The following is a 16,072-nucleotide window of genomic DNA, read 5'->3' as shown; positions in this document are numbered from 1 at the left end:
TCGCGAGAAAAGGAAGATTTACATCCTACGCCCCCGTAAACGTGTCCGTAAATATGCGCCCGCTTACGAGCCACTGTATACCGATTTTAACGAACTTTTCCAGATTTTTTACCCGTTGGAATCCATGTTTTATGGAATACCGAGACCGGCCTAACCGTCACTTTTGGTCCAGCCTGTATAATGCTATGAATATATGAATACATAGTACCATAAATATTTCGCGGAAGTATGCAGATTATTTTCAACTTAATAATCAATTAATCGTTTGCCCCGCGTCTGAATTGCGTTTTCTTTCGAAAATGTACCGTGCATTTTATCGACTTTGCAACGCCGTTATAGTCTCCAATACCACTTTTTATATGTTCCAAAATTCTTATTGCTCCGCAAAATAAATTAACTACTTCTCGAACTACGAAGTTAAAAATTCATTAATCGACTGTAGCCATTGCTCAAACGTTTTCAAACATGCCACGAGAAAATTGAAAAATAGTCTTTGTACGGAGAAGACGCGTATTTATAAGGTTCCGTCACACGTGCTTGCAAAATGGCTGCCATTCAGTAGGTGCCGTTAAAGATGCCCTTTCAACTCGAGCTTTTTAACGCTATTAAATTTAGAACGTGACTTTAATACATCGTCGGTGCAAAGAAAAAAAAGAAGAAACGTTTCGACGACCAGCGCCCATTGTTGGAGTCGCATTCAGAATGTAATTGGTGCTAAAAACACCGGTTGAAAGGGCGTCTCGAGTCCTCGACAGCGTATTCTGAATACAGGCTAATGTCCTCGACGGGGGGGAAGGGGGGGAAAAAATGTGAAACTCGCAATTTTTATCAAACGTGGCCCGTCCACAAGAAGCGGCAAACCGGCGCACGCAGACGCGGGATTGCGTCGTCGAAAACGTCACGCATTCAGGCGCGAAATACTGAAAAGTAATTTCAGACGCGGACAAAGGATTAAAAATGGCCGTTACGCATCCGTGTCTTTTGTGTCGCGATTCTTTAATTAAAATTGCACGCTTTTGATCCTCGTATCGATAACTGAAATGTACAGATCGATCAATAATCCGGGTATTTGAATAAATTATTTTTTAGAACCTCGTATTAAAATTTTAATGCTTTTATAATTGTTTCAGATAAGACACCTGCATATATTGAATTAATGTTTTGAAGTAAAATTTTAACATTTGTATAATTGTTTCAGATGAGATACGTGTATGTATTGTTTTGATACTTGAGACGAGCAGAAAGTAAAATGGTCGAATCGAAAAACGAGAAGAAAGAAATCTTGTTTGCGATGCATACTCGCTCACCTAAAGGTTGTCCATCATTTCGGAAAGGGTCAGCCTGGAGGTGGACATAGCGACGCCACTGTCGCTGCTGCTCTGCACGCTGCTGTGATCATCGGTGTCCGACTGGTTGCTCGTATAACCGATCACGTCTACTTCATCTGCAACGAAACAAAGGTAAATCAAGTTAATTATACAGTTCTCACAATAAAAAATATTTTAATACGACAGTTTGCAAATTTAATCCCACACTGCGGAAAATAGACAGAGGTACGAAATAAAAGTATCCCAAACTCGGCCATTATTAAAATAAAGCGTTTGAAAAATCTGAAAAAATGGTCAGAGAATTATTTTAATTCCTAAGTGATGGCTCAATTTTTTATGCAGTCTCTTCTCTCCACTTCTGAGTTTCGAAAATGTAATAGAATATTTTTCAAATATACAGGGTGTTCGGCCAACCCTGGGAAAAATTTTAATGGGGGATTCTAGAGGCCAAAATAAGACGAAAATTAAGAATATCAATTTGTTGATGGAGGCTTCATTAAAGAGTTATTAACGTTTAAAGTTTCATTCGAACTGAATTTTTTTCTCGAAAATGCGCGGGATTTCGGGGGTATGTCTAAGGACCAAAGATTATTGTAATTCACCCCCGCAACCGAAAGTAATTTTTTCAAAACGATTTGAAATTTTTTAATTTTGTCGAAAAATATCACCCACTTCTCGAATTTTTTTCTCGAAAGTGGGTAGGATTTCGAGGGTATGTCTAATGACCAAAAATGATTGTAATTGACTCTTGCAATCGAAAATAATTTTTTTAGAACGATTTGAAATTTTTTAATTTCACCGAAAAATGTCATCACCTAATCGAATTTTTTTCTCGAAAGTGGGTAGGATTTCGAGGGTATGTCTATTCACCAAAAATGATTGTAATTGACTCCTGCAATCGAAAATAATTTTTTTAGAACGATTTGAAATTTTTTAATTTCACCGAAAAATGTCATCACCTAATCGAATTTTTTTCTCGAAAGTGGATAGGATTTCGAGGGTATGTCTAATGACCAAAAATGATTGTAATTTACCCCCGCAACCGAAAGTAATTTTTTCAAAACGATTTGAAATTTTTTAATTTTGTCAAAAAATATCACCCACTTCTCGAATTTTTTTCTCGAAAGTGGGTAGGATTTCGAGGGTATGTCTAATGACCAAAAATGATTGTAATTGACTCCTGCAATCGAAAATAATTTTTTTAGAACGATTTGAAATTTTTTAATTTCACCGAAAAATGTCATCACCTAATCGAATTTTTTTCTCGAAAGTGGGTAGGATTTCGAGGGTATGTCTATTCACCAAAAATGATTGTAATTGACTCCTGCAATCGAAAATAATTTTTTTAGAACGATTTGAAATTTTTTAATTTCACCGAAAAATGTCATCACCTAATCGAATTTTTTTCTCGAAAGTGGGTAGGATTTCGAGGGTATGTCTAATGACCAAAAATGATTGTAATTGACCCCTGCAACCGAAAATAATTTTTCCAAAACGATTTGAAAATTTTTAATTTCACCGAAAAATGTCATCACCTAATCGAATTTTTTTCTCGAAAGTGGGTAGGATTTCGAGGGTATGACTCATGACCAAAAATTATTGTAATTGACCTCCGGAATCAAAAATAATTTTTTTAGAACGATTTAAAATTTTTTAATTTCACCGAAAAATGTCATCACCTAATCGAATTTTTTTCTCGAAAGTGGGTAGGATTTCGAGGGTATGTCTAATGACCAAAAATGATTGTAATTGACCCCTGCAACCGAAATTAATTTTTTCAGAACGATTTGAAATTTTTTAATTTTGTCGAAAAATATCACCCACTTCTCGAATTTTTTTCTCGAAAGTGGGTCGGATTTCGAGGGTATGTCTAATGACCAAAAATGATTGTAATTGACCCCTGCAACCGAAATTAATTTTTCCAGAACGATTTGAAATTTTTTAATTTTGTCGAAAAATGTCACCCACTTCTCGAATTTTTTTCTCGATTTTGGCCTCTGGAATCTTCCATTAAAATTTGTCCCATGGATTGCCGAACACATCCTGTATGTATATCAAATTTCAAAAAAAATTTGCAAAAAAAAAATGTTCCCGTTGACCGAAAATAAAATTCCTGTCGCGAAACTACAGGACGTATTTAACGGGGTAACGGGGTGAAACGCGAAAACGGGGCCGACGAAATGATAAATAATCGTGCCCGGGTACAATACGATCGAATAATTCCTGTCATACGGTAATACTGTCCGTGGGGCATTTCGTTAGATAATTTAAAAAACGCAGGTGCACAGGATGCGCGTAGTAAATTGTAGACGCGATCGGACAGCTGCGGCTCGTAAATATCAGCCGCTGGCGGGGAGTGGGGGTAACAATCCCCGGATTCGAAAACGTTCGCGGACTCCGTACGAATCGATATCGGCCGCGTAGGCGCCTTTCAAACGGTTACACACGTGTGCCGTAGGCAGGTTTTCCTGCGCCGTGTCGCGTGTCCAATAATCCCGCTCAAAATGCCAGCCAATTTTCGTATTTTACCATTTCGGGCGAAAGAGCTCGACGGAAATGCGACGCGTGTCCAGCCCGGGGCGCTTCCTATTCGTCGATCCTGGGCAATCCCCCCTCCCAGCGCGTCTCATCCCCCCTCACCCATCGATATAATTGACGAAAAATACGGTGTCCCCGGAGCCGTTTGATAATTTTCTTGGGAGCGTGTGCTGGTTCGCTGCGTCGGACACACTTAGCGCGGGAGTTTAATTAAACTGACACGGAAACGGGAGGGACGCCGTTCGAAACGTGTACAGCTTGTTTTCGCGCGACGATGGCTGAAAGTTTGCAACGGGAAACGAGAAGGTCCGTGGCTGCACGGGCGTTCGAAACTTGGAACGTAGTTTGAAGGTGTTTTCGAGGGTTGACGATATCGTGGAACGAACGAAAAGAATTTTAAAACTTCTATAACGAGGAGCAGAGAAGAACGCGCGACAAATATCTAGACAGAACAACATCGTGAAACACTGTTATATATTTCCTCGTATCTTTACGAAAATGTTATTAATAGATCAGCGAGAATTTCCCGAGCAAAATGAGTCCAAACACGACCACGTTCGGACTACTTTGAATTATACGTTATTCGAATCAATTTTGAAAAAATTTCAATTTCGAAAAATCGAAAATTGTTCGAATATAGCCGTGTTTGGACTCATTCTCATCGGGAGAACATCAGTAATCTATCGATAATATTTTCACTGAGATATAACAAAATTGAAACTGTTGCATTTGATGGTACATCTTTGTGAGTATCACCGATGAATTGGCCAAGCTCTTCCGGTGAAAATGAGTCCAAACACGACCACGTTCAGACTACTTTCAATCATACGTTATTCGAATCAATTTTGAAAAAATTTCAATTTCGAAAAATCGAAAATAGTCCGAATATGGTCGTGTTTGGACTCATTCTCATCGGGAGAATCTCAACAAACCATCAGTAATGCTTAGCGTCGAGTAGCTCCAAGTTCTAAACTTTTTTAATTTCCGGATTGAATAACCTTGTCTTAATCGACCTAATCTCGCCTAATACGCTCCTAGTAACAGCGATGTAGCCTCGCCAAGCGTCTCGCGGACAAATAAGAAAATCATTGCCTCGGAGGAGAGAAAAAATTGTCCAATAATTTCGTTATGGTGCATCTCCTTGACCTGTAGCAATTTTCCTTCCGTCGTTTCGTAAACGGGAGCACGTCCAGGAGTTTTATGAATCGTAAGTCGCTACGACGCGAGCAGCATCGCGTCAAAGTCACGTTAAACTAGTTTCGCGTAGATCGGGCGACCTTCGACCTTTCCCGTCGAATATCCCCGCCGGCCCCGAGGCATATATATCAAATTGTTTGCTGTTCTCGAATTCTACGGAGTGGTGTGCACCCGGCGGAGTTTTTTATCGGGCGCGTTCTTTCCCGGGGCACCCTCTTGGCACACACGAAAATCGTCCCCCGGGGATATTGAGGATCGGGTGCACCGAGAGAGAATATCTCTGCCATTCGACAAACCCCGCCATAGTAAACCACCGACGACTTTCACCTTCGGAAAATACGGGTCGTAGAAATTTTACCGGAACGCCGTTCGCAACCCACCATTTATGTACCTTGCATCGATTAAAAATTGAGATTTTAATAAACTGTACACTCTGTAAATAAGGTGGGCACGGTAAAGAGCAAAACCGGATGAAAGAGTCAATTGTTAAGCAATCTAAAGTTATTCCACCCTCGAAAATAAACCGTTGCGGTCACGCTAAAGATCCATTAAAATCCAGCGATTTAAAAATAATCGATGAAAAAGAATTGGCACGTTTAATTTTCATCCCGGCGCTCGAAGGCCATTTTAAAATCACGCCACTGAAATAACCGTGGACAGATTTCAATTTAATATTTTATAACTCTGAATTTAAGCTTTGGTTCGTTTGGGCGAGGCACTCGTGTGCACGGCGCTCGTGGAGGGCGAAAAATGATTCGAGTATTAATAGTGGTACAGAAATTGCTCGGCGAGATACGCGAAGTTTAAGGCGGAATCGTCGGGCGGAAAAACGCGGCGCTCCGGTGATCGCGCCCGCGGCGATTCTCGATCACCGACGCGGGCGCAAAAATAGTCGATATTGAACTTGGCGATCAGTGTCACGATGAAAACGGTCCTTAAGGCGATCTGCGTCACCGTCGAACACCGGGCGCCTGTAAAATATAACCAGCGTCGACACCCACGCCTCTGCGCGCGCATACGAGCCACGCAAAACGGCGGCGAGGGGGCGGGGTGGCGGGAGGCAGAGTACACTCGTACCGAGCCGAAGAAAAAGACGTCGGGCGAGGAGGGCTGAGGGGGGCGTGCCGTGTAAATGTACCAGAAACAGCGACGGGGCGAAGAGAGGACGGGTGGCGGAACGGGGGGGAACTAAAAGGGAGGAAAATCTAAAGAGCGAGACGGTGAAAAATTAAAAGAGAAGAACACGCGGCCCGGTAGCAGCGAGCTGGGCGAACGGCACGAAATGTAAAAATTAGAGAAGAGGTATCGGGACAACGGCGCGGCCAGAAAGAGAAATGAACTGTGCGAGAGCGCCGTGCGACGGGGCAACAAAATGCGATAGGACGTAACGGAAAAAGGGCTCGCGGAGAAAGAAGAGACGCAGAAAAACACAAGGGGAAGGAAACAGCGGCCCGGGACGCGAGAGGGGCGACGAGGGAGAGAGAAGAAAAAAAACGTTCACAGCGGGGATGTACCTATGCAGAGCCTCGCGCACGTTTAGTCGGTAAATATAGCCACGGAGGCACACCCGAGAGGTTTGTTAGGCGATATCCTTGTACGAGCCGCCCGAATGCGTTTCCCCCCCGTTGAAAACCAGACGAAGAATTTCTGATCCGAAAAACAACGCGATTCTTTCGCGAGATATATTCTTTAACCTCTCGGGCACGATGCGCCACCTATAGCGACTCTCGCGGATCTAATTTTTCCGAACGACGCGCCACTGTAGCGGCTCAGTCTAGTGGCTCACTCGCCCACGTATGTTCAAGGAACGTTGCGACGTGGGTCTATGTATCATGATTGTATTATTAATTATTGAAGTAAATTGTTCAAGTATGTGTGTCGTATCTTTAAGATAAGTTATAATTTATTCATCGAAAACACCATTTTCCGTCACGCATTGCAGTGGTGTATTGTTTACGTGTCATTCGCGTCGAACTCTGCCGTACACAGATACAGGGTGTTCGGCCACCGCTGGGAAAAATTTTAATGGGGGATTCTAGAGGCCAAAATAAGACGAAAATCAAGAATACCAATTTGTTACTGGAGGCTTCGTTAAAAAGTTATTAACGTTTAAAGTTCCGCCCGTACTGAATTTTTTTCTAGAAAATGCACAAGATTTCGGGGGTATGTGTAATGACCAAAAATGATTGTAATTGACTCCTGCAACCAAAAATAATTTTTCCAAAATGATTTGAAACTTTTCAATTTCGCCGAAAAATTTCACCTATTCGAATTTTTTTCTCGAAAACGCGTAGGAATTCGGGGATATATGTATCCACCAAAAATGATTGTAATTGACTCCCTTAGCTAAAAATAATTTTTCCAAAACGATTTGAAATTTTCATTTTCCGTCGAAAAATTTCACACCTTTTGGAATTTTTTTTTTAGAAATTGGGTAAGATTTCAGGGGTATATCTATTCACCAAAAATGCTTATAATTGACCCCTGCAACGGAAAATATTTCTTCCATAACGATTTGAAATTTTTGAATTTAATTGTTAATAAATTTTTAACGAAGCCTCCATCAACAAATTGGTATTCTTGATTTTCGTCTTACTTTGGCCTCTAGAATGCCCCATTAAAATTTATCCCAGCGGTGGCCGAACACCCTGTACAGTCTCGCGCAAAAGTCCGCCGTGCCTAAGAGGTTAACCCCTCCTTGGATCAGTCTCGATTCGTCCTCGAACCGTCGCCACTTTCTTCGGTGTTTATGACCTCGCACCAAGTACACGTCCTCCGTCGCGTCGTCCCAGCAGGGCACGCGTATAAATTATCGAAAAGATTTTATCATCGTCTCGTGGCTCGCGGCTGCCGGTGAAATAAGTGTGTATCTCGCTAGCCTGTTTCGCCTCCTTAGCGTAACGTATAGCCGGGAGGAGGCGCAGCGCCACCAATAAGAAGCGTTTCAACGTGAAAACAACCGTGCTACGTCTCCCCCTTGCACGCGCTGTGGAGGAGCCCGGTGTCTAACATCTCCGCGCCGTTAGGTCCCGCGGGAGCGACACGCGCACCACCACCAATCATCTTTTGCACGGTGTAGTTTGTCAGTTACCTACGGGCAACGGGAAAATTTGTCGCCGCCGCGGGATATACGCGGCTACACGAGTTCGCGCGACTGGCTATACGACCACTTAAGTTTACGGGCACCTAAGTCGGACCTCCAGACGTTCTAGAATACCCTAGCCGGAGTTCCAGGGGGTCTACGATCCTCGTTTCGACCACTAGGAGGTCGTGGATCTATACACGGACCGCTAACGTTTCTAGAGATCGTAATTGAATCACTAGGATATCATAGATTACAACCTTAGTGGGCGAGGATCTTATGTCGATATGGCTCTAGATACTAGGGAGATAGTTGCCTCTTTACAGCGTTACTTAGCCATAGTTGGAGCTTTAATGTATCCTCGTGACTCAGAAGTAACCCCCACCGATTTTAATGAAATTTGGCACACTGATAGATACTATAACTAAAATTTTAACCGCAGAAAATTGGCCGATTTTGAGAAAAATTGATATACATCCTCGAGTCTTGGAAGTGACCCCCACCGATTTGAATGAAATTTGGCACACTGATAGATCTGTATCTGAAATAAGCATATCTAAAATTTTGACCGCAGAAAATTGGCCGATTTTGAGAAAAATTGATATACATCCCTGAGTCTTGGAAGTGAACCCCACCGATTTTAATGAAATTTGGCACACTGATAGATACTATAACTAAAATTTTAACCGCAGAAAATTGGTCGATTTTGAGAAAAATAGATATACATCCCCGAGTCTTGGAAGTGACCCCCACCGATTTGAATGAAATTTGGCTCACTGATAGATCTGTATCTGGAATAAGCATAACTAAAATTTTAACCGCAGAAAATTGGCCGATTTTGAGAAAAATTGATATACATCCCCGAGTCTTGGAAGTGACCCCCACCGATTTTAATGAAATTTGGCACACTGATAGATACTATAACTAAAATTTTAACCGCAGAAAATTGGCCGATTTTGAGAAAAATAGATATACATCCCCGAGTCTTGGAAGTGACCCCCACCGATTTGAATGAAATTTGGTACACTGATAGATCTGTATCTGAAATACGCATATCTAAAATTTTGACCGCAGAAAATTGGCCGATTTTGAGAAAAATAGATATACAAATATGAGAAAATCTCTTGAAGTATAAATCCCAAACTTAAACGAAATTGTCCAATTAATTGTTGAATTAATTCCGTTGGTGTTCTCCTGTCGTGGATAAAACGGATTCCCAGAAATATCAACACGATTTATTGTACATTGAACTTGGTCGTTCGCGCGACTGTACGAAAGCGCGGAGCGCCGGTTTTTAGAGGGAACGTTACGTTCCTACTTATAAATTGCTGATTTACACGACCGCGATAATACCATTACGGTTGCGGTTTTCCTCGGCGTGCACGGTGACGGTGCTTTTTGCCAGCGACCGCCTGCAATCCACAACTCGGTAAAAGGCGTTTTACTCCCAAGAGCCGAGGTCCTTTTTGCTTGTACGCCGCGACGTTACGCGGTTACTTCCACCTTAAACGATACGTACGGAACATAAAAAACGTTTTCCGAGGCGAATGTAAACGGATTAAAGAGGTGCGCCGAGGTTAGCCAAGAACAATGACTAACGGGAAAAGAACAAGATTATTTTTGGCCGAACGACCACCTGGAAAAAGAAGATTAAAAGTCCAAGTAAGCGGTGATTAACGAAGACGTTTAATACGGACGGTGCACGCGTAAACAAAAACTAGGAGATCAAGAAGTCTCGTTAAGATAATTTTTACTTTGTTTTTTCCACAGTTATTTGCTTCTAAATACGAAAGTTTCCATAAAAATAATTCCTGGGGCCCCTCTTGTAGATCAAAGATGGCCGCCGTCAATATTCCACGCTACACGCGTCCCCTATACAGGGGTAAAATTTTAATGATAGATTCTAGAGGCCAAAATACGACGAAAATCAAGAATATCAATTTTTTAACTGAGCCCTCGTTAAAAAGTTATTAACAATTAAATTAAAAAATTTCAAATCGTTCTGGAAAAATTATTTTTGATTGCAGGGGTCAATTACAATAATTTTTGGTCATGAGTCATAACCTCGAAATCCTACCCACTTTCGAGAAGGTGGTGAAATTTTTTGACAAAATTAAAAAATTTCAAATCGTTTTAAAAAAATTATTTTTGGCTAGGAGGTTCAATTGCAATAATTGTTGGTCATTAGACATACCCTCGAAATCCTACCCACTTTCGAGAAAAAAATTCGAGAAGGTGGTGAAATTTTTCGACAAAATTAAAAAATTTCAAATCGTTTAAAAAAAATTATTTTTAGCTAGGAGGTTCAATTGTAATAGTTTTTGGTCATTAGACATACCCTCGAAATCCTACCCACTTTCGAGAAAAAAATTCGAGAAGGTGGTGAAATTTTTCGACAAAATTAAAAAATTTCAAATCGTTTTGAAAAAATTATTTTCGGTTGCGGGGGTCAATTACAGTAATTTTTGGTGAATAAACATACCCTCGAAATCCTACCCACTTTCGAGAAAAAAATTCGAGAAGGTGGTGAAACTTTAAACGTTAATAACTTTTTAACGAAGCCTCAATCAACAAATTGATATTCTTGATTTTCGTCTTATTTTGGCCTCCACAATCTCCCATTAAAATTTTTCACAGGGTTGGCCGAACACCCTATATAGTTTTTATTTCTTGAAACTATTATGCACTTTAATGTAATGGCTAACTGGTTCATTGAATATTTACTTTTCATTTTGTCTTTGCAATCACCTGCCCACTTTTGTAGCACAAAATTTTTACTGTCTGCAAACGCGTTAACAAAGAAAGAAAAAGAGGTTGTAACGAAAGGGTTAACGAGAGTACAGAGTCATTCAAAAGTGGTGTCATCGATCAACGTGGTATACTTGAAATACTCCGTGGAAAATAATTAGAGAATCCAGAGAGTAAACGATGTATTAGAAGCAGGATAAAACTTCTCGAGCGTTCATCTCGCGCGTTATGGATCGTCGTATTTGTTTTTATGTTTTGGATTCCTATCTATCACACCGAACGCATTAGCCAAAAGTAGGCCAGTAAACGCCACGTTGAACGAGCTCGTATATACCTGGTAACCACATTAACATACCAGACGATAACAACACCGAGGGAAAAAAAATCCCAGCGCCATTAGACGAAATCGATTTTTCGAGCGCGTCCCATCTATCACTGAAAGCGGACGCTTTATCCCCGAGTCCGAGGTTAAAAGCGCGGTTCGTTTATCATGAGGCAACGCAGTCGAGACGAGTCCAGTCGCATCATCCGTTCCTACCGCAAGTAGGAGTTCCACTGTCCTCGAATAATTTAATATTCAAACATTTCATGGTTACGCCGAACAAAATTCGAAGGGGACCCCGTTGTTCGAACGTTTCTACTCAAATTATTTATCAACGCGAATAATATTAAATTATTACCATTAGAGTGTCGCTAATCGAGCATCGTCATCTAAATTTTAATATCCAACGTCAATATTAAATTATCAGATACCTATATAATTACCTATAAAAATCTGGCTGTTTTAAATAATAAAATTGGTCGACAAGAAACGTGGCAATTAAATAGAGAATACCGTTTGAGTTCTACAGTGTTAAAAAATCAGAATTGTAATTGTCAGGAGTAGCAAGACACAATCGTAAATCTCGTCGTCGATAAAGTAGAGCAATCGATTGCCACCTGCTGGATTACTTATTAATTATATATCAGTACCGTCATGTACCGTCAATTATTTTCGTCATTACTCGTTACAAATAAAACGTATATAATTAAAATAACACACTGTGCAGTAAAAACCTCAACGGTAATTACAAAATAAATAATTAAAAACTGAGGATAAGCGAAGCAGCGTCGACGATTCGAACGAAATTTCGTCCGTTCCGCGTCCGCAAGGCGTATCTCGGTGAGGAAGGTCATTGACGTCCGGTAAAGGAGAAAAATGTTTTCTTATTGCGCCGACGCTCGGCATTGACATAACGGTTGTTTGTCTTCGGGAAGGCGTGTGCATCGCGACGACGACGCCTCGCGTTCGTACGGCGAGAACACGCGCGCCGCTTGGAAATATTTTTAACGAACCGCGCCGGGGATTATTTTCGGTCGCTGACACACTTTGCCCGTTCGGGAAAGAGACGACGGCCAATAGAGAGACGAACGGCGAGAAGGAGACCAGCGGGAAAGACGCGGAGGAAATCAAAGGGAGAGGAGAGAGAGAAGAACCCAAAGCACTCTCGCTTTTTCCCATTACCTCTCTCCGCGCTCTGTCCCTGCCCCCCTTTTCGTCCCCCTCCGGCCTCAGACTTGGCCAAACAAACGCACGGCTATTGCGTCACGGCGTCAAGGAGTGCCTCCAGTTGTTTACAATTATTTTTGTCGCCGCCAGAGCGCGCGTCTTCGCCGTTACGAAGCGCCGCGCTAAATATAGGAGGGTCCGCCATTGATCTGGCACGATGCATTTTCGCAAAATTCTTCGCTTTTAACGCTTCGAGCAGCGTACCCCGAGCAAAAGTTGGACTATTCTCAATAGGAAAATAAGTCAAATAGGAAGAACAACATTGTTTAGAAAATTAATATATTTGGAAATGTACGAGATCGTGTGTAACGAAGGCTGGAGACGACGTCAATAATAACCAATAATCCCTAGCTTTGCGTCCAGCGGTTAAATAGTACTTTTCCGGATATTCACGGTACCATTTCTGTTGTTCGTGTGTTTCCGCATGTCTGACATTTCTCGACGGGCGCTTAAATCAACGCAAACGATCGGAAAAGCACTTCCCACGGTTTACAGAAGAGGCAACGCGAATAGTCCAAACACGTATTAACTCCTTCCATTTTGACTAATTTATGGGTTGGTAGATCGCCAGGGTTGGAAGGTGCGTTCGCATCTGACATTTATCCCCGCGATTTTTCTGCTTCCCTCTGTGCAACCGGAGAGAAATGTCATCCGCGAACGAATGAAAGTTACTCTAAGATGGATATCGCAATAATGTGTAACAAATCTCCGCGCTCACTCGCCGCGCGGAAGATGCACGGGCTCGCGAACGTTCCACTTTTGTCGTAATATTTCGCGGAGTTACAGAGACTCGAGATGGGGGGAAAAAAAAGGAAAAAAGATTTTATTCTTTCATTATACAACTCTTGTTACGTAACCGCGTGACGCAACGAATTCTTTTTCTTCGATAAAGGCCACGACATTTTGAAATCCTACCATTCGAAATAACGTACACAAAATTTTTCCAACCAATTTGCAATTTTTGTATCAAAGAGCCTTTTAAAATATTTTATTTACTATATGTATAAATGCTGAATGCTTTTTTTTTTGAACGTTCAGTGGAATAAGGAAAAAGTCGAAACGCAAAAAATGGGGGAAGAACTCGTCGGAATGGCAGCCATGACTGATCTCGTCCCGGGGAAATTTTTATTTCTTTTGGTCGCGGACAATGCGCAGCAAGAGAGAAAGGGTTCCCCCGGAGACAAGATGAGCCGGAGGCCGAGACGAAAGACGACGAAAAAGAGTATCGCGGACTTAACGGAACGGGCCAGACCCTAGAACGAGATGCGACGGCATTGAAAGGCGTCGTTAAAGCGAAATTGACCGTGATCCGTAGCGGAGGTTGGCTCCGTCTCGCTGTAATTAATCGGTCGGTTCGTGAAGTTTAATTGTTGGCGAGCAAGGTACACGGGCGATTCCCGATTTTGACTAAGCTCCCTTCGAGGACCGCTCCTCGGTGAACCGAGACTACTGTTCGTCGCTTCTGTTCGCTGCAGCGGATGCAAATAACGCGGGGAGGACCACTTTCGTGGGAATCGCCGTATTAGATTGCCTGCGCGCAAGTTTCGAAACTACGACGCCCGGGAGTGTTGGTCAGTTTTGTGTAAAACGAGAATATTCTTACTCGGTTTTAAACGAATTTGCGAACGAAACATCTGCCATATACATTTTGTAATTCACGAGTGATTTACATTTATAAATTATGAAACTCAAAGGTGGAAAAGACTGTGGGAAATGATGTTATATATGCAAATTCATCAGCGAAAAGAAATCGAAAAGTCCTCTGCCATTTTGCAATCTGACGCTTCGTTTTCGAGATAGAAGCATTCAAAGTCTTCATGTGAGAGATCGTGGGCCAATATGGCGGCGCACGATCAGCTGGTAAAAGGCTTTCGGATCTTTTTTCGTATCAGATCCCATCGTTTCGAAACATACAATGCGAAAATATTCAAATGTTTCTCGACTATCGTTTTTATATTTATGACGGACGCTATAAAGGGCGCGAGATAAACGTGTCATCGTGCCGCTCAAGCCCTCCACGCCGCCTGCCACAGATATTTTTATGGGCAATAACGTCCGAGTATCGCGGAAACTTGATCGAACTATCGACGTAACGCACAAAGTGCTCGTTTCACGACGTCGCTTCGGGGCACTGAATTTCTTTCGCATAAAAACTTGCAGGTAAAGTAATTAAACGGCGAAGCTAATTAATTGCTTTCGTCGATCAGTCGTTCCCCGCGTCTAACACGCATTAAAACTTTAATACAGGATATTCAACCAGAAGCGAAGCACTTTAGACCCGTAACACCTATTATCAGAATTGGTTCCTCCCATCGAATTACGTCACGAAAGAAATACAAAATTCGAACAGCACGATACTTATACAGGGTATTCGACCACCCTTGGGAGAAATTTTAATGGGGGATTCTAGAGGCCAAAATAAGCCGAAAATCAAGAATACTAATTTCTTGATTGAGCCTTCGTTAAAAAGTTATTAACGTTTAAAGTTTCACCCGTATTGAATTTTTTTCTCGAAAATGCGCAGGAATTCGGGGTTATGTCTAATGACCAAAAATGACTGTAATTGACCCCTGCCACCGAAAATAATTTTTTTAGAATGATTTGAAAAATTTTTTTTCCGTCGAAAAATTTCACACCTTCTGGAATTTTTTTCTAGAAATGGGGTAGGATTTCGGGAGTATGTCTATTCACCAAAAATGCTTATAATTGACCCCCGCAACCGAAAATAATTTTTCCAGAACCATTTGAAATTTTTTAATTTCGTCGAAAAATCTTCCGGTCGATATGGAACTTTAAACGTTAATAACTTTTTAACGAAGCCTCCATCAACAAATTGGTATTCTTGATTTTCGTCTTATTTTGGCCTCTAGAATCCCCCATTAAAATTCTTCCCAGGGGTAGCCAAACACTATGTATACATGATTCATTATATTTGCACAAGCTTAAAGACAGAATATTTTAAATAATCAACATTTGTTTCGCGAATATCATTATTAAAATTTTCGCCATTTTTATCAGAGGCAATTTTAGTGTCGAATAATGTGGTTCCAAGGATCCTCGATTTCCGCGGTTAAATAATTTGAACGCGGCATAGAGGCAACTAGAATTTTAACTGTGGCCAAATCCTCGAACGAAGATATCTCAGTCGGGCGTGGGTGTTTCGCGGGCACGGTTAATAACACGCGAAATCGGGGAATTTAATACGAGCCAAGAGCATCAGCCGGCTTAACGCCATTGACTGCGCGGACCCGCTGGGACTTTTAGTACCTCCACGAGCGATTCGAAGCGTGAATCAGAACGCAATCTCCGCCATTGGAAACGGCAACAGTGTTTCCCCCGGCGTCCCAGCGGGGCCATCGAGAGCCGCAATGAAATGTTTATAATGGCGCAAATACACGCGTGCGATCCGAATGAAATCCCAAACTCGTTTGTATGCAAATTCAAGACCGGCTTCCCAGCGATCTCTAATGCCTCCTTTCCGCGTCCCCTTCGTCGTCTTTCGCCCGTTTCTTTCTCCACCCTTTTATATCATCCCCACCGTGCACACCCTAGCTCTCTCCAACCCCTCCTCGCGTGCACTACCCGGTAATTAAGCGTCGCTAAGAGGCATCGCGTTTTAGCGTTCTTACC

The 16,072-nt window shown here is 41.9% G+C and overlaps 1 protein-coding gene across 4 annotated transcripts in view; it reads right to left on the bottom strand.

The window, feature by feature from the left end:
- Positions 1–16,072, bottom strand: part of Mxd (MAX dimerization protein) — a 304,254-nt gene that overhangs the window by 9,858 nt on the left and 278,324 nt on the right. For all 4 annotated transcript variants that reach the window (XM_076775383.1, XM_076775382.1, XM_076775385.1 and 1 more), the window contains exon 7: positions 1,308–1,444. In XM_076775383.1, coding sequence (XP_076631498.1) covers positions 1,308–1,444 — 137 coding nt within the window. The remainder of the gene's footprint in view (positions 1–1,307; positions 1,445–16,072) is intronic.

Source organism: Colletes latitarsis, chromosome 10, assembly GCF_051014445.1.
Source record: "Colletes latitarsis isolate SP2378_abdomen chromosome 10, iyColLati1, whole genome shotgun sequence".
In the NCBI taxonomy this organism is placed as follows: Eukaryota; Metazoa; Arthropoda; class Insecta; order Hymenoptera; family Colletidae; genus Colletes; species Colletes latitarsis.
The sequence above is the reverse complement of the archived record's forward strand: the minus strand, read 5'-3'. Positions and strand labels throughout refer to the sequence as shown.